The sequence below is a fragment of the Eschrichtius robustus genome, chromosome 5 (assembly GCF_028021215.1).
Source record: "Eschrichtius robustus isolate mEscRob2 chromosome 5, mEscRob2.pri, whole genome shotgun sequence".
Classification (NCBI taxonomy): Eukaryota; Metazoa; Chordata; class Mammalia; order Artiodactyla; family Eschrichtiidae; genus Eschrichtius; species Eschrichtius robustus.
Genome location: NC_090828.1, coordinates 67,878,694 through 67,899,070, shown reverse-complemented (window position 1 = coordinate 67,899,070; position 20,377 = coordinate 67,878,694). Strand labels below are relative to the sequence as shown.

Sequence of the window (20,377 nt, the reverse complement as noted above, 5' to 3'; positions counted from 1 at the left end):
ACAAGACTATAACAATCCGTAAAGCAAACCAGTAACAGAAGATTAAACTGTCTGCCATTAAGAGGTCAGGAGACTCAGAGTTAGAAATTAATTCAAGTTATAGAAATAAAGGAAGTTACATCTCTGCATATCTCAGTCTGAGACCTTTTTCATGACTGTATTTAATTCTTATAATATCTGCAGTAAGCTGAATATGGCCCCAAAGACATCAGGTCCTAATCTCTGGAATCTGTAAATGTTACCTTATATGGCAAAGCATTTTTAGATGTCACTAACTGTAAGATATTAAGATGAGGAGATTATCCAGGATTACAAAGGTGGGCCCTAAATCCAAACACAAGTATGCTTTTAGGAGACAGAAGGAGATCTGACAGAGAAAGAAGAGGAAAGGGCAATGTGACCACACAGGCAGAGACTCAAGTGATGTGACCCCAAGCCAAGGAATGATAGCAGCCACCAGAAGCTCAAAGAGGCAAGGAACAGCCTCCCCATAAAGCCCCTGGAAGGAGTGTGGCCCTGCCGACACCTTGATTTCAGCCCAGTGAAATTAATTTTGGACTTCTCACCTCCAGAACTGTTAAAAGACGACATTTCTATTGGTTTAAGCCAGCAGTAATTTGTTACAGCAGACTTAGGAAACTAAGAGGATAACCGAAAGAGCAAATTCTATTTCCATTTTACAGATGGCAAACGTCTCAGGATTTGAGTGGCTGCCACATGTCTGACCCCAAGTCTCTGCTCCTTCCTCTGCACAGCACTGCCTCTGCCTTCACTACAGTTCCCACTGGCAGGGCATTCCCTGTTTATATCCTACTCATTCTTTCTGTATCAGCTCAAATCTCTTTCACATTCCTCAGTCCTCAAGATTCGATTGCCTCAAATTCTTTTATCTTGAAATGTGTTTGATAACTATTTACTAATTAACTGAAAACAAACAACCATATTTTGAGTGTAAGGGGAAAGAATTTAACAGGCAATATTTCAAATTGTTATCAATCTTAACCTCACATGAAAGTAACATAAATCATTTGAATTTGGATTACATCAAAAAAGAAAATAAAACAAAGAATGGAAAAACCAAGCTGCATTTGAACAGCTATGACAAATGTGTCACAAAAAGACTAGTATAATATGTGTAGTCACCAAAAAAGCGGCAGTCTAGTTGGGGTTTTGTTGGCTACACACAAATAAAGCCCAGCATACCAATCTACAATGAAAAAATAAGGGATACAGTATTTGCAGAAAATTTCATAGAACTATAACACCAAATATTTAAATAATGCAATTACTAGCATTAGGAAAATAGCCTGGTAATCTTAAGCAGAAAAATGTCTTCAAATAAAGCTGGCTAAAACTAGAGTAAGTGGGAAAGCAAAAGACATATTTCCCGTTCCTTCAAAGAAGATTTCTGGCACTATTCTATTGAAAATTCAGAAAACATAAAAACATAAAAAGGAAAATCCAGAGGATCAAATGCAGCTGCAGGTTATCACCTCTTATACTCATCTCGTAATGGAGATAAAACTTACTTATTATAGAATCTGGCTTTTTAAAATATTAAATAATTTTTTTACATTTATATATCACCATCCCCATTTAGATGTTCTGTCATAAATACCGTCCCCCAACCAAGTCTCATTATGTTAAAGGATTAAGGCTATAATAACCCAAAGAGAGATTGCTTCAAGATGGCGGAGTACAAGGACGTGCTCTCACTCCCTCTTGCAAGAGCACCGGAATCACAACTAACTGCTGAACAGTCATCAACAGGAAGACACTGGAACTCACCAAAAAAGATACCACATATCCAAAGGCAAAGGAGAAGCTACAATGAGATGGGAGGAGGGGCACAATCACAATAAAATCAAATCCCATAACTGCTGGGTAGGTGACTCACAAACTGGAGAGCACGTATACCACAGAAGTCCACCCACTGGAGTGAAGGTTCTGAGCCCCACGTCAGGCTTCCCAACTTGGGGATCCGGCAACGGGAGGAGGAATTCCTAGAGAATCAGACTGTGAAGGCTAGTGGGATTTGATTGCAGGACTTCGACAGGACTGGGGGAAACACAGAGTCCACTCTTGGAGGGCACACACAAAGTAGTGTGCACATTGGGACCCAGGGGAAAGAGCAGTGACCCCATAGGAGACTGAACCAGACTTACCTGCTAGTGTTGGAGGGTCTCCTGTAGACGCGGGGGTGCCTGTGTCTTACCGTGAGGACAAGCACACTGGCAGCAGAAGTTCTGGGAAGTACTCCTTGGCATGAGCCCTCCCAGAGTCTGCCATCACCCAACAAAGAGCCCAGGTAGGCTCCAGTGTTGGGTCGCCTCACGCCAAACAACCAACAGGGAGGGAACCCAGCCCCACCCATCAGCAGACAAGCAGATTAAAATTTTACTGAGCTCTGCCCACCAGAGCAACACCCAGCTCTACCCACCACCATCAGGAAACCTGCACAAGCCTCTTAGATAGCCTCATCCACCAGAGGGAAGACAGCAGAGGCAAGAATAACTACAATCCCGCAGCCTGTGGAACAAAAACCACATTCACAGAAAGACAGACAAGATGAAAAGGCAGAGGGCTATGTACCAGATGAAGGAACAAGATACAACCCTAGAAAAACAACTAAATGAAGTGGAGATAGGCAACCTTCCAGAAAAAGAATTCAGAATAATGATAGTGAAGATGATCCAGGACCTCAGAAAAAGAATGAAGGCAAAGATCAAGAAGATGCAAGAAATGTTTAACAAAGACCTAGAAGAACTAAAGAACAAACAGAGAGGAACAATACAATAACTGAAATGAAAAATACACTAGAAGGAATCAATAGCAGAATAACTGAGGCAGAAGAACGGATAAGTGACCTGGAAGACAGAATGGTGGAATTCACTGCTGCGGAACAGAATAAAGAAAAAATAATGAAAAGAAATGAAGACAGCCTAAGAGACCTCTGGGACAACATTAAACACACCAACATTCGCAAGACAGGGGTCCCAGAAGGAGACGAGAGAGAGAAAGGACCCGAGAAAATATTTGAAGAGATTATAGTCGAAAACTTCGCGAACATGGGAAGGGAAATAGCCACCCAAGTCCAGGAAGCACAGAGAGTCCCATACAGGATAAACCCAAGGAGAAACACGCCGAGACACACAGTAATCAAATTGGCAAAAATTAAAGACAAAGAAAAATTATTGAAAACAGCAAGGGAAAAACGACAAATATCATACAAGGGAACTCCCATAAGGTTACCAGCTGATTTCTCAGCAGAAATTCTGCAAGCCAGAAGGGAGTGGCATGACATATTTAAAGTGATGAAAGGGAAGAACCTACAACCAAGATTACTCTACCCGGCAAGGATCTCATTCAGATTCGATGAAGAAATCAAAAGCTTTACAGACAAGCAAAAGCTGAGAGAATGCAGCACCACCAAACCACCTCTACAACAAATGCTAAAGGAACTTCTCTAAGTGGGAAACACAAGAGAAGAAAAGGACCTACAAAAACAAACCCAAAACAATTAAGAAAATGGTCATAGGAACATACATATCGATAAGTACCTTAAACGTGAATGAATTAAATGCTCCAACCAAAAGGCACAGGCTTGCTGAATGGATACAAAAACAAGACCCATATATATGCTGTCGACAAGAGACCCACTTCAGACCTAGGGACACATACAGACTGAAAGTGAGGGGATGGAAAAAGATATTCCATGCAAATGGAAATCAAAAGAAAGCTGGAGTAGCAATACTCAGATCAGATAAAATAGACTTTATATATGCACCCAACATAGGAGCACCTCAATACATAAGGCAACTGCTAACAGCTATAAAAGAGGAAATTGACAGTGACACAGAAATAGTGGGGGACTTTAACACCTCACTTACACCAATGGACAGATCATCCAAACAGAAAGTTACTAAGGAAACACAAGCTTTAAATGACACAATAGACCAGATAGATTTAATTGATATTTTTAGGACGCTCCCTCCAAAAACAGCAGACTACACTTTCTTCTCAAGCGTGCACGGAACATTCTCCAGTATAGATCACATCTTGGGTCACAAATCAAGCCTCAGTAAATTTAAGAAAACTGAAATCATATCAAGCATCTTTTCTGACCACACCGCTATGAGATTAGAAATCAATTACAGGGAAAAAACGTAAAAAACACAAACACATGGAGGCTAAGCAGTACTTTACTAAATAACCAAGAGATCACTGAAGAAATCAAAGAGCAAATCAAAAAATACCTAGAGACAAATGACAATGAAAATACGACGATCCAAAAGCTATGGGGTGCAGCAAAAGCAGTTCTAAGAGGAAAGTTTATCACAATACAAGCCTACCTCAAGAAACAAGAAAAATCTCAAACAATCTAACCTTACACCTAAAGGAACTAGAGAAAGAGGAACAAACAAAACCCAAAGTTAGCAGAAGGAAAGAAATCATAAAGATCAGAGCAGAAATAAATGAAATAGAAACAAAGAAAACAATAGCAAAGACCAATAAAACTAAAAGCTGGTTCTTTGAGAAGATAAAGAAAATTGATAAACCATTAGCCAGACTCATCAAGAAAAAGAGGGAGAGGACTCAAGTCAATAAAATTAGATATGAAAAAGGAGAAGTTACAACAGACACCGCAGAAATACAAAGCATCCTAAGAGACTACTATGAGCAACTCTATGCCAATAAAATGGACAACCCGGAAGAAATGGACAAATTCTTAGAAAGGTATAACCTTCCAAGACTGAACTAGGAATAGAAAATATGAACAGACCAATCACAATTAATGAAATAGAAACTCTGATTAAAAATCTTCCAACAAACAAAAGTCCAGGACAGATGACTTCACAGGTGACTTCTATCAAACATTTAGAGAACTAACACTCATCCTTCTCAAACTCTTCCAAAAAATTGCAGAGGAAGGAACACTCCCAAACTCATTCTATGAGGCCACCATCACCCTGATACCAAAACCAGACAAAGATACTACAAAAAAAGAAAATAACAGACCAATATCACTGATGAATATAGATGCAAAAATCCTCAACAAAATACTAGCAAACAGAATCCAACAACCCATTAAAAGGATCATACACCATGATCAAGTGGCATTTATCCCAGGGATGCAAGGATTCTTCAGTATACGCAAATCAATCAATGTGATACACCGTATGAACAAATTGAAGAATAAAAACCATATGATCATCTCAATAGATTCAGAAAAAGCTTTTGACAAAATTCAACACACATTTATGATAAAAACTCTCCAGAAAGTGGGAATAGAGGGAACCTACCTCAACATAATAAAGGCCATATACGACAAACCCACAGCAAACATTATTCTCAATGGTGAAAAGCTGAAAGCATCTCCTCTAAGATCAGGAACGAGACAAGGATGTCCACTCTCACCACTATTATTCAACATAGTTTTGGAAGTCCTAGCCACGGCAATCAGAGAAGAAAAAGAAATAAAAGGAATACAAATTGGAAAAGAAGAAGTAAAACTGTCACTGTTTGCAGATGACATGATACTGTACATAGATAATCCTAAGGATGCCACCAGAAAACTGACTAGAACTAATCAATGAATTTGTTAAGGTTGCAGGCTACAAAATTAATGCACAGAAATCTCTTGCATTCCTATACACTAATGATGAAAAACCTGAAAGAGAAATTAAGGAAATACGCCCATTTACTATTGCAACAAAAAGAATAAAATACCTAGGAATAAACCTACCTAGGGAGACAAAAGACGTGTATGCAGAAAACTGTAAGACACTGTTGAAAGAAGTTAAAGATGATACCAACAGATGGAGAGATATACCATGTTCTTGGATCGGAAGAATCAATATTGTGAAAACGACTATATTACCCAAAGCAATCTACAGATTCAATGCAATCCCTATCAAATTACCAATGGCATTTTTTACAGAACTAGAACAAAAAATCTTAAAATTTGTATGGAGATACAAAAGACCCCAAATAGCCAAAGCAGTCTTGAGGGACAAAAACGGAGCTGGAAGAATCAGACTCCCTGACTTCAGACTATACTACAAAGCTATAGTAATCAGGACAATATGGCACTGGCACAAAAACAGAAATATAGATCAATGGAACAGGATAGAAGGCCCAGAGATAAGCCCACGCACCTATGGTCAACTAATCTATGACAAAGGAAGCAAGGATATACAATGGAGAAAAGACAGTGTCTTCAATAAGTGGTGCTGGGAAAATTGGACAGGTACATGTAAAAGAATGAAATTAGAACACTCCCTAACACCATACACAAAAATAAACTCAAAATAGATTAGAGACCTAAATGTAAGACCTGACACCATAAAACTCTTAGAGGAAAACATAGGAAGAACACTCTTTGACATAAATCACAGCAAGATCTTTTTTGATCCACCTCCTAGAGTAATGGAAATAAAAACAAAAATAAACAAATGGGACCTAATGAAACTTCAAAGCTTTTGCAAAGCAAAGGAAACTACAAGACAAAAAGACAACCCTCAGAATGGGAGTAAATATTTGCAAACGAATCAACAGACAAAGGATTAATCTCCAAAATATATAAACAGCTCATGCAGCTCAATATCAAAAAAACAAACAACCCAATCCAAAAATGGGCAGAAGACCTAAATAGACATTTCTCCAAGGAAGAAATACAGATGGCCAAGAAGCACATGAAAAGCTCCTCAACATCACTAATTATTAGAGAAATGCAAATCAAAACTACAATGAGGTATCACCTCACACCAGTTAGAATGGGCATCATCGGAAAATCTACAAACAACAAATGCTGGAGAGGGTGTGGAGAAAAGGGAACCCTCTTGCACTGTTGGTGGGAATGTAAATTGATATAGCCACTATGGAGAACAGTATGGAGGTTCCTTAAAAAACTAAAAACAGAATTACCATATGACCCAGCAATCCCACTACTGGGCATATACCCAGAGAAAACCATAATTCAAAAAGACACATGCACCCCAATGTTCACTGCAGCACTATTTACAACAGCCAGGTCATGGAAGCAACCTAAATGCCTATCGACAGACGAATGGATAAAGAAGATGTGGTACATATGTACAGTGGAATATTACTCAGCCGTAAAAAGGAGCGAAATTGCGTCATTTGTAGAGATGTGGATGGACCTAGAGACTGTCATACAGAGTGAAGTAAGTCAGAAAGAGAAAAACACATATCGTATATGGACACGTATATGTGGAATCTAGAAAAATGGTACAGATGAACTGGTTTGCAGGGCAGAAATTGAGACACAGATGTAGAGAACAAATATATGGACACCAAGGGGGGGAAAGTGGCAGGGGGTGGTGGTGGTTTGATGAATTGGGAGATTGGGATTGACATGTATACACTAATATGTATAAAATGGATAACTAATAAGAACCTGCTGTATAAAAAAATAAATAAAATTAAATTTAAAAATAAATAACCCAAAGAACCCTAAGAGGCCTAACTGATTATCAGCTAATCACATCTTACAGAAAATTTGTGGTTTTTAAAAAATTAATTAATTAACTTATTTATTTATTTATTTTTGGCTGCATCAGGTCTTTGTTGCTGCTCATGGGCTTTCTCTAGTTGCGAGAGCGGGGGCTACTCTTCACTGCGGTGCACGGGCTTCTCATTGTGGTGGCTTCTCTTTGTTGCGGAGCACGGGCTCTAGGCACGCAGGCTTCAGTAGTTGTGGCTCGCAGGCTCAGTAGTTGTGGCTCACGGGCTCTAGAGCACAGGCTCTGTAGTTGTGGTGCACGGGCTTAGTTGCTCCGTGGCATGTGGGATCTTCCCAGACTAGGGCTTGAAGCCATGTCCCCTGCGTTGGCAGGCGGATTCTTAACCACTGCGCCACCACCGAAGTCCCAAAATTTGTGTTTTTTTAAAAAGTGCAGATATTGAACTAAATACAGACCTTAACAGGGAGAAAGTTCAACAACAGGATATAAGATGCCTAGATGGATTACTTTGAGAGAAAAAGAAAAATGCTTAAAAGGGAGGTGAAAAGTGGCTGAAGACCAGCTTTGTTTTGCCAAGGCCTAAGCATAGTATAAGACATCATCACCAACACCCAAGAAAGGAAAAACAAAACAAAACAAAACCCTTGTCTAGATGGCTTCCCATAAACTTTCTCTTGACTCTTCCTCTATAGCCCCATTCTAAAACCAAGCAGACTTTAACCAACTCAGTAATTCTACTAAGTAACTTATAATATATTTTTAATTATCAAAAAAAAATTATTAATTCTATATTTTAGGGGCTCTTCGCTGTAATGTTTGAAAAAACAATATTAGGAGCTGTCACCCAGAATGAACTCAGAGACTTTTTGAGCTACCATTTGAGAAATGACCCCCGGTAAAATTCAAATAAATTCAACGTGATTTTTTTTTTAAAAACCTTACCTTTAAAACTTCATAAATTCATCTAAAATACTATATTAAGATGTATTATTAAAATTTAACAGATACAAGTCTATTTAAAAAGCTTTCTGAAGAATTTTTCGGGGATTGTAAAGTGAATTATTACAATGATCAAATAGCACTCTTACGTAGGTAGAAAAATAGGAGAGAAGCTGTCTTAAATCACTTCAAGACAGCAACCAAAAAGGAGGAAAAAAGGAAAAAAAGCCTTCAAAAAGAGTGAAAAAAAGCTTTCTTAAAACAAAAACAAAAGCTTCATATCACTTTAAGTTTTATTTTTGTTTCTGATAGATCAGTGAAGTCTTACGTTAATAGAATAAAATATTACCGAACAGTGATAACTACACATAATTCTGTTTTCTATTTAATTTTCAGAAACCTTTTCTTTAAAAAAAAAAAAAAAAGAAGAGAGAAGGTTCTTCTGAAACTGTTGATTTAACTTCAAAGTCTTTTAAAAAACCTCAATCCTCCCAGAATGGAAAGTGTTCACCTGTGACCTTCTACCTGGATTTCTTCACTGAATCTACTGAAAGTACAGCGTGAGGATCAAATAGAAAGTGGAGTCCCTACTCTTCTCATCACTTGATAAGAGAAGAAACAAAAGTGGCTTTTAGCTCTAAGTCACCCAGAAAACAATTCTTTGTATACCTTTGTTACAGGAAACTCCAGGAGACAAATGGTCCTTGTACGTCTCTGTGTTAGGTAGAAACTACATACATTTTGTCAATCTTATTTTCAGATAAAAATGAACAGCCTCTGACCAAGCAAAACAAAAACTGGAGAAGCAAAGAATAAAGCAAGGCCCAATTTCTAAAAGGTTCCTTTACCTAAGAAAACTACTTAATACCAGCAAGATTCCCCGGAAAATTGCCACTGCCAGATTCAGCTTCCCAAGTGCAATAATAGGAAAATCTTGACACTAAAGCTGATGGGTATAAAGGCCTTGTGGATCATTCTTCAACAGAGTGAAACAGTCCTCATATTAACTCAGACTCAATGATCACAACTTGTATTCATAGAAAGCCTTATTTTTCCACAAAATGTTTGCACATATATTATCTCAAGCTGACTGTTAATACCTGAAGAGCTTAGAAACAGCTTCCATGAATTCTAAGTTATCCAATGAACCCTTTAAGGACTCAGAGTAAATCTCCATCTGGGCATGGCATGTGATTTCTTTGGCTTCTTTTTCAAGTCTCTTCCTTCTATGTACTCTGTAATCCATCCTTTGAACTACTTGATATAACAACTTACAGTTTAGTATACCTGAGTTCAAAAGCCATTTATTTGTCCTACACCCTGGGTTACAAAGATGTACATATACAGAGAGTTCCATTGCTTATGGAATTATGGACTACTTTTAATAATATGATCACTATTAAGACAGTTGCAGAAAATATTACAGCAGTGTAGAAGATGGGTACTTGATCCAACTTGGGGCTTCAGGAAGTTGTCTGAACTAAGTCTTTAAAAATCTCTCAATAAGTTTTAAAAATTGTGTTTCTTTTTTATCCCTGATTACTAAAATAATACATTTCCATTACAGAAAATTTGAAAAACACAGCCGACAATCACAATCCATCTTTAAAACTGTCAGTCAGGAATAAGCACTTAACATTACATTATTGTCTTTTTCTTTGGGACTATGTGAGTTTCTGTGTATATATTTTTCACAGCATTTAGAAAACACTGTACACATATAAACATATATACAATGTTTCCTAAATGCTGTGAAAAATATACATTTTATTCAATCACTGTTACAATCTTACATTTGTCCACATCAGTCTTCAAAGGAAAAGCTCCAAAAACATGATTAAAAGCAGCATAACTTACATCCTATTAATACACTGTAATTTATAACATTCCCCTATTATAATAGCATTAGGTATTATTTTTCTCATTAATTGATACTGTAAAATAATCCTGCTTGAACAGCCTTAAATCTGTTTCTTATCCAGATTTGCTTGTTCTCCACACCCACCTATAGTGTGTACTTGTGGGAGCCTCACCTCCCAGGACACAATTCACCTGTCACTCCTAGCGCTTCTTGCACCACTCTTCTTTTGGGGGGGGGGGGGCGTTGGGGGGAGGTTGTAATTTCCTAATGGATGTATAAGAAAAGGTAGTGCCAGCAAGTATGCCAATTGTCTCAAAAAACAACTAGCTTCTGAGCAGCCAAAGTCTGCACCCAGGCATATGAGAGAGGCAGGTGTGTCTCCCTACCTGCTCTCAAATGGAAAGGGTGACTCTACTTCATAAGACTGAGCGTGGAATGCCTCCAACTGCTCTTGGAACTCTCCTCTCCCCAGACCGTGGCACTAGGTTAGCTGTCAGTCAGCTTGGACAGCTGAGGGGTTCCGTCTCTGTCTTCATAGGAATTTTTAGGAAATGGCTAGCAGTTATTATACAGTTATACTCTATTGCTATTTTTAACTGACATTCCAAGTAAGCCTTGGAAGATGCATAGCAGTTAGCCAGGTAACGATGGGTGAGAAAGGGCTTCCTGAGAATCTTAACAGCATGAGCAAGGAACCCAAGGAGTAGACATGCCGCGACTACAGGCAGTTCTCTAATGTGTAAACTTAGAGGAGGGAGGTGCAAGACACAAGGCTTGAGGTAGGAAGGGTAGTCAGGTCACAGGTACTACAAGCCCTGCAAAGGACCTTGGACCCTAAGGCAAGGTGAATCAAGGTCTGCACTCAGATGAATAACTTTGGTATGACCAGAGGCAAGAGGAAGGACCAACTGTAAGGCTAAAGGAATTCCTGAGAAGAGAGGAGGATGAGAGCTGAACTCAGGCTATGAGAATACCGAAAAGGAAAAACCAGCTGGACCACAAGGCAGATTCAGTTATGAGCACTCTTTGCTGGCTTCACATTTCCCATCTCCAGCCTTAGTGTGCTACCAGAGCACATGTCGCCTTAACCCTCAGGTCAGGGCTACATAAGTCTCGATGGAGAAGGAAGCACACATGTCCTAAAGGTTTCACAATTATTGCCGCTGGTGGCGGGGGTGGTCACAACTCTGATGGCTGGTAGGTTCCAAACAGCACAGAAAGTACAACTACATATCAGTATCAGTGCCAGACAACAGAAAAAACACTTGTGCTTCTTTTGCAAAGAAGAGAAAGGCGAAGGAGCAGCTTCAAAGCAGGCGGCTGTGAAGTGTTCCCTCACCGCTGCTGTGCATTGCTTCAGTCTTAAAGAGATCATGTGGGTATAGCTGCACACATAAAAATGGTTTCATTAAAAGCCTGCAGTCATTCATTTTGCTTATTAAAGCCACTCCACAGTGGTACTCACAATAGAAATCTCAGCGGTCCCTAGCAATGACACTAAAATACAATTAATTCCACTTCCCGAGGAATCTGTAGGTATGCGCTTGAGGCATTGTGTTAATTGCCGCTGCCTCATACCGTGGCTTCAATTAGGAGTCAGAATGGGAGCAAGGCAAACATGGATCCCATTAAGTTCCAGAAGACTTAAAACTGAAGTTTCTCCCCCCCCCCACCCCACCCCGCCACCACCATCCTCTTACAATAATTATAAAGGCAGGGGACTCCGTCTGGGGAACTATAGTGACATCCAGTGGCTGTGAGGTAAAACACACCAGTCACAAAACGGGTTGTTATATCATTAGAGAAGGGGAAATATGTTGATACACTGATATTTTAAATCCAATGTCTATAAAGCTGTATGTACTACTAGAAACTCATAATAACACGACCCAAAATCAGGCAAATCAGCAACTTGTAACAAAATCAGGATATTTAGCTGCCTTCCATGATTTACTCTACCTATGAAAATTCTTGGTAGCATATATTAATAACTATGGACAGAGGATATGAAATATTGATATCATATTCAAAGCTCCAAATGTCATATTACCATTCACAATGTGTATAAATTCAACAACAGGCCGTTTCCAAAGTGATCCTCTCGCTCAGCCAAGATAAATAGCTGGCTCTGCTATAAAGTGGACCAGGCTGGCTCAGTTTGATTCCAATAATTTCAGTACTACCTAGGTTTGTCTGAAAATGTTCCTGAGGTTTCAGAATTTAAATTTGTATTTATAGCATGCATGAGAGATGCAGATGGAGAGTGAGAGAGACAAACCAACCACAGAATCCCAAAAACACTGGCCTGACCTAGTGAGGTGAGGAAATAACAAACTTGCTTCCACAGAAAATGCATACACTTGAGAATCTGACAGGTACCTAGATTTGTGCAAGGTTGACTCTGGGCCAGGCATTTTTTATCACCGATTCTTTGTATTCTTATGTGTAAAATGGAGATGAAATAAATGTACATTGCGGGGTTGCTATAAGGCTAAATATTGAGAGTGTCTATCAAGATGAATGTGAAACCTCTAAGTAGGGGCCCTGCACACATAAGATGCACCTTAATAGTAGCTATCACACATATGCATTCATATTAAAAATACCAATAAAATTGGAGGTTTCTTTGCAGCACGAAGTGTCATTCTGAAAACAGACTTTGAATTCCATAACCCTACCATATTTTGAATGTCATGTGCTCCTCCTGACTTCAGTAATGTGTGGTGTGCTTTAATGGATCACACACAACAACAGTAGCACATCTATTAACCACATAGCATGTCTCTGAAACTTTCCTAAGCTTATCTGGGATATGAAAGTGAACTAGAGTGCAGAAAACTCCCTACTCTCATCTATCTCCTAAGTCACAATATTCTTGCCTACAAGGCTTCAGGATCTCACAAACACTAAGCCTCGTACATGTGCAGACCATGACATGAAGATGGTACAATGTGGCATGCGTGACTGGCAGAAATGAGAGATGGGCAAGGATCAAGCCCAGAAGCCACAGATAATTTGATGTAAAAGCAAAACGAAGTTGCTTAGCCTCCAAATGGTCAAAATTTGCGTTCGGGGGGCTTCCCTGGTGGCGCAGTGGTTGAGAATCTGCCTGCCAATGCAGGGGACACGGGTTCGAGCCCTGGTCTGGGAAGATCCCACATGCCGCGGAGCAACTAGGCCCGTGAGCCACAACTACTGAGCCTGCCCATCTGGAGCCTGTGCTCCGCAACAAGAGAGGCCGCGATAGTGAGAGGCCCGCGCACCGCGATGAAGAGTGGCCCCCGCTCGCCGCAACTACAGAAAGCCCTCGCACAGAAACGAAGACCCAACACAGCCAAAATTAAATAAATAATTTTTAAAAAAAGAAAAACAACTTACGTTCGGGTCTTCTTAGTAGTAGACTTTAAAACTAAGTCACATCATACTGCTCTCTGACGAAGAGACCTACAGTTACTTTTTCCCTCACTCAGTGTAAAAGTCCAGTCCCCTCCATGGCCTGGGAGACCCTCCATGAGCTGGCTCTGCAGTAGCTCTGTGCAGTCCCTTTCCATTACTTTCCACCTTACTGACTCCCTAAGTCCTGTTTCCTGAACACAAGCACATTGCCACGTCCAGGTCTTCCCGCTTGATGTTCCCTCCTTCTAGAACAATCTTCTATTTAAGTGCAAGACATGCTCCTGTCTGCTTCAGACCTCTACTCAAACATCACGCTGTCAGGGACACCTTCCCTGATCTACTTAAAGTGCACCTCCCAACCAGCCTCGGACTCCCTATCCCTTTCCCTGCCTTCCTTTTCTCCCCAGTGCTAATCACCACCTAAGAGATTGCACATTTTAGTCATGTATCTCTTGTCTTTCTCTTCCCACTAGAATGCAAACTCATGAGGGCATTGCTTTTTGTCTATTGTGTTCATACTGTACCCACGGGATCCACACACAAAACAGGCTTGGTGCAAAATAGTCAACAGATATTTGTTAAACTATTGGAGGAAAGCAACAGGGAAAGGCAGGGGGAGTTCCTAGTTTTTGTGGAATCTGTAAGGTGGAAAGGAAAAAAAAAACTAAAAATAATCAGTATTTTTTAAAAATGCACACATACATAAAAGAAGGTAGTCTACACAAGTGAACTCATAGGCTAGAGACTATGTTAAAATAGAGAAACTAAAGAAAGTTATCTCAGCGTTGTGAAATAATGGATAGTATTGTTTAATTCCTGACATCTTTATTTCTGTTATTTACATTGAGCTGAATTATTTTTGTATTAAAAATATTTTTTTTAAATAATAGACCACCTCTTCACTTTTAGAATTCTATTCACTGAAAACTCATCATTTTAATCAAAGAGAGGTCAAGAATGTCTCCTGAACAACATGCAGAGCTCACTAGCTGGTCACCAAAGTTTTCTCAAATGATTTGTCCTTTGGTTCTTTACGTCATCACCACTAAAAGAAGATTTGCAGTTGAATATGTCAGTGCTTCATTCTATTGACAAAGGGCATCGGCAGCTGCACAGCATATTTAAGGGGCAGAAACACCCCACTCTAGTTCTTTTCATTCATTTTAATATGCAAATAGCAAAAATGTTCCTGAATACTACTCTTAGGTTGAATAGCTACTACAAGAGTATTTATAAGCTACACACACACAAATAAAATTTAAAGACACACTGGTTTTGCATTTGATGCTGAGGAAGACCACAGCATCTTAAGATGTTATTCTCTGGTTATATTGTTAAAGAAGTAGAAGAAAGAAAAAGAATAAAAACTGTTTCTCAAGAGTTTAGTTGGATATTCATTAACTCTTATCATCTAACATCTCAGTGTATCCTTACAGAAATAAAGCAGCAGATTTTTTTTAAAAAGGAACGGAAGGTGGCAAATCTAATATACCTTAGTATTTGGGTAGCATTAGGGTCTGCAATTTTTCTACTGTATAAAGTTTTTATCTGAGTAAAAACAAAGAGGAAAAAGAAGAACACAAAAAAGCTCTGGAACTAAATTTCTTTCTCATAAGCTTTGGTCTAATGCATGGTTAATGAAGCCATGAGACAATATTCTCACATCTTTGATTTTATTTCAGCAGTTTCCAGAAAATACAGTAGTGGAGAAATATATTTCTATTCAATGCCTAAAAGTTTAAATTTAGCATATAGCTCAAATTAATTCTCAACGTTCCATTTTAAGCTTCTACATTAAAAGACTTGCACAAATCTTTTTATTCCTCACATGACTTGCCGCGGTCTCTGTGAAAACTGCTTCTTGATTTATAAAGTAGATTTTATCACTGAACTTCAAGCTCTTTGTTAGGGATAAATTGTAGTGACTATAACTGCAAAAGATGTTTAATGACTTTTAAACTCTCTCCAAAAGAAAATTTTAAGAGTATAAAATACTGTAATTATATATTATACTAATTGAGAGCTATATTTCTAGAATCATAAGCAAACAAAATAGTTTGGAATTACGGCAGGTATCTGTTGAGAGTTAACACCATACTTCTGAGAGTAACGATCATGAATAGAAGTTAAATTAGTCACAAATGGCAATGAAGAAAATATATGTTGAACTTTTTCTGCCCTACGAGGGTGAGACAGCAAGTCACACGGACCAGTATAGCATACGTTCAGAATTCAAGTTTTCTTGGAAGGTACATGCTCAGCTGTGGAGATCAGCTGACATGCTGTAGCTCATCAACTATCAAACAGCGGGTGGGAGGGTGGGTTGAGGTTCAGAATCCCTGTGGAGGCTGTCGAACTATCCAAACTTCTTTTCCGCAGGCTTCCCTCTGTCCTTTTCCTGAGGTCCCGACACATCCTTGGACAGCAGTCTTCAAATTGGAAGTACTATAGACACTTCCTGAATGGTTCAGGGAATGCAAGGGACTTTAAATGAACCATTTTCCAGAATCTTTCAAAAATGGATCCTCCTAAGAACATACCTTTTCTGCCAACATCACCTTTATTGCATTTCATAAGACAAAGGCAAACTTCTCATCCGAACTGAACCTTACTTTGGTACGCTGCTCTGAGGTGTAAGCCCTCTATGTATCAAACGAAGGAAAATTTTTATATATTGGTAGCTAGCTATGCAAGAAAGTGAATGACTCTCATGACTAGGTATAAAATTCTCAATTCTTTAAACAAGTTGAAGGGACAAATTGTCCTGTCATTGACAACTTATTTAAAATAATTTTGAATAAGTTGTTTATTACTAAAAGTTGTTTGACATACAATGCAAAGGAGGTAGGCTAAATAATAGCCCCCTAAAGATATCTACATCTTAATCCCTGAAACCTGTGAATGTTACCTTACATGGTAAAAAATAAAAACAAAACAAAACTTTGCAGATATCATTGATTTAAGGATCTTGAAATGAAGTGATTATCCTGGATTACTCTGGATAAAGCCTAAATGCTATTATCTTATAAGAGAGAGAGGTAGAGGGAGACTGCACACAGACAGAAGAGAACACAGTGTGACCATGGAGGTAGAGATTAGAGTGATGCAGCCATAGCCAAGGCATGCCAGCAGCCACTAGAAGCTAGAAGAGGCAGGAAATGGATTCTCTCCTTGAACCTCCAGAGGAAGCTCATTCCTGAAGATACCTTCATTTTAATCCACTGATACTGATTTCAGACTTCTGGCCTCCAGAAATGTAACGGAATAAACTTCGGTTGTTTTAAGCCACTGAGATTATGCTAATTTGTTACAGCAGCCAAGGGAAACTAATACAAAATTCAAAGAATCAAATGGCACTGCCATAACAAACTCCTTCCTTTCTCATCTACCTATTATGGGGACATGTTTTTTAACAGCAGTATCTGTAAAAATAAGAAAGGGGAGACAAAATTGTCGCCAAATTCTGTCCCACGCTAGCAGAAGAATGAAAATTCTTTATAACTTATCAAAAGATATGAGGGGGAAAAGCCTCTACAGTTCACAATACAGAGATATATTTCCAACTGCAAATAAATACGATTATTTTTTATGTTTATGACTTTAAAGTGTGAAGGATTACTCATTCTTCAAGAAAAATTTAGGGTGTACAGTCCCATAAAGAGAACTACCACTGTGGACATTTCCCAGGTCTGCACTACAATCAATTCAAAAAGTAGTCCAAATAACAGCATATTTTATTGACCTCTCAAAAAATGTTCATTGTGCTACTAAAGATTATTATGAAATGTATCTTTCCATCAGTTTAGACTCTATGGTTTAGCTCTCAAATCTCCACACATCATTATTTAAACCATGAAGGGTGGTAAATTTGTAATATTTTTATTCTTACTTCCATTTTGTGCTACTTTATTTTTCTCTCAACTACCAACACCAAAAATAAAAAACAAAGAAAAGGACTATTCGTAATTGTCCTCTATTTTTCTACAAGTGAAGAAAACCTTTGCCATATGATCAAACTATAAGGGACAGAAAAGCAATGATATGACTATGATTTTGTATCCTTACCTAGACCTATGTGAGGCAGGTGCTCAAAAAGGGTCCAGCTGTGGTCATCAATGTAATGATTCTTCAGGATCAACAGCTGGCAAACATCTCGGGCAGTTACGTCACTGGGTACCTCTAAAGCCCTGCTGGTTTCATCTTCACTGTATACTTTAATTACCTGTGTAGGTAGAAATTAAAAAATGAGCTAAAATAGTCTATTAAAAATATCATTCTAATAAGTCATCAAACTTATCCGTTGAGCTAATTACAAATTCCTTATACAGTTTGTTTTACATCTAATTTTCTTATGCATGGAGTAAGTGTTGCCCATCCAAGACTTGTTTATAATATGTGTCAGTCACTCTGTCTGACAACTTCCAATCTCTTCTCTTCAGTGTCTAAACTGGAGGCCATTCAATGACCATTCAATGTCATTTCCCACCACTCTGATCTACTAAAAAGCTACATATCTCTTATCAATATTTTAAATTTTCCACTCCATATTTAAATCTGTAAATAATCCAAGTAACATGGGGGATTTATTCCCAGATATACATTTTGTAACAGCAGTAGATAGAATATAAAGATTTCTCTATTTCAGGTTATAGAAATTTTGGCAAAGACTGGCTAGATGTTCACCAAATCCTTTTTCTTTTCTCCCTTGCAATTAGTTGTGTCCATGGGATTGAGTTTTAGTCAATGAGATGTAAGCACATGCAGTGTTGCACCTCCAGACCTAATCCATAAAAATTTCCCACATACTGTCATCCATTCTCTTACGCCAGCCTCTCACTGAATGGAAATGATGACAAAGACGTAACGAGGAGAGCAGAGCCATGGGACAGAAGGAGGCTTTGTCTCTGAATGACCACATGGAAGGTGCCCAACTAGGAATGCCCACATGTAACTTTGACGTGAGCAAGAAATAAACTTTTAGTCTGTTAACTCACTGTGATTTTTTATTTATCTATTACAGCAGCTAATGTCACCCCAAATCATACCGAGGTAGAGAGTTTCATATACAACACTCCCCTCAACATTTACCAAGTTGTGCTATGTGCTAGAATTTCCACTACTAACTGTGGTATGTCATATATAAATTAAAATAATTATAATAAGCTAAATACCTATGAAAAATAGTATAGTAAGATCAACACACACAGAAGTAGGAAGTTGTAAGAAAATTCAATATAAGAAATACACCTTATAAAAATATAGACATTTAAACATTTTCAGTAATTCAAACAAATGAAAATTAAAATGATGTACCAATTCTCTATCGATTATTTTTCTAATTATGTGTAATGACAGTGGAATGAAGTGGAATGAAATAGTTGCTCTCTTACAATGACAGGAGTGATATAAATTGGTAAAACTATTTTGTACACCTGTTGGAAAGTATTTATCAAAAGCATTAAAAGGTCCATTCCTTTGACTCAGTAATTTCACTTAGGCAAACTATCTCAATAAATCTGTCCTAAATGTGGAAAATAGCTTTAGGCATAGACTTATCCAGCAAAGCATTATGTATAATTCTATCAACCTAAATATACAACAACAAAAGAATGGTAAACTATAGTACTTTCACAAAATGGAATATTATAAGGTACTTAAAAATGTTATTCAAGGAAATAATATAAGAACTTTAAAAAAAATTCCTAAGTAAAATAAGATCACGACACCAAAGTATAAGTTACGCAGTAGAGTGCAGGCTTATTTGTTGGACTGGCTACCAGGCACCTACCCCTCTTCTAAGAGCATTCTGACTGTCTTTTAGAGACCCACTCCCTCTCTCACCATTAGTCTTTGTGATTCTGGCAGCTCTACTTTCAGCTCAGTGATGGTATAGTGGAGCTGCTGGAACTGGCTTGCAAGGGGTGACTGTTAAACATTCAGGAACTCTGCAAGCCAGGCATCTTGAAATCAGCCATGGTGGGAGTACACAAAAGAAACTGGCAAATGCTACAAATAAGGCCTTTTCTAAAAAAAAATTATTTTTATAGCCAGTTTACCAGTGCATGACTGCCTCAGCTCCACACACATGTTATCCAGATTGATCAATCAACACCCAGAATCCCTCTGGCAACAGTGACTATTTCAGAGATGGGCACATGACCTAATCAGAGTCAGTCAGGGCCAATCTAGACATCTGTTCACATAACCATAAACTGAGCCCTCTTTTCCACTGGGTAGGTGTAGGATGAAGCTGCTACTGTTAATGAAGAGAAAGACTGTGGGAAAATGGGGCCCACATGGAGTAAACCATGCCAAGAGATGAAAAGGGCCCTGAGAATATCATTGGGCCCCTGGACCAAGGAATACTTGAATTGTGTTTTTTAATCATATGTGTGCCATGAGGCTGTAAGTTTCTAGTGGTAATATCCACCTACTTATATCTCTTGTTCTAGCCAAAGACCTTCTCCAACTCTTTCTCCATACTGCTAGGGGAATAAACTTTCTAATAGCCAATCATATGAGGTCATTCTTCTAAAATTCTTCAATGGCTCCTCGTTGTCCTAACTCAAGCAGCTCATTGTGTTTATTAAGATCCCATGCAAAGCGTACATCCTTTGCTAAGTGTTTTAGTATAAGGCTGTCATTGGGCTTCCCTGGTGGTGCAATGGTTAAGAATCCGCCTGCCAATGCAGGG

General features: G+C 38.6%; 1 protein-coding gene across 2 annotated transcripts in view; it reads right to left on the bottom strand.

Annotated features, from left to right (window-relative positions):
• GRB14 (growth factor receptor bound protein 14) overlaps positions 1-20,377 on the bottom strand; it is a 124,622-nt gene that overhangs the window by 31,261 nt on the left and 72,984 nt on the right. For both annotated transcript variants that reach the window (XM_068544991.1, XM_068544992.1), the window contains one exon: positions 17,749-17,905. In XM_068544991.1, coding sequence (XP_068401092.1) covers positions 17,749-17,905 — 157 coding nt within the window. The remainder of the gene's footprint in view (positions 1-17,748; positions 17,906-20,377) is intronic.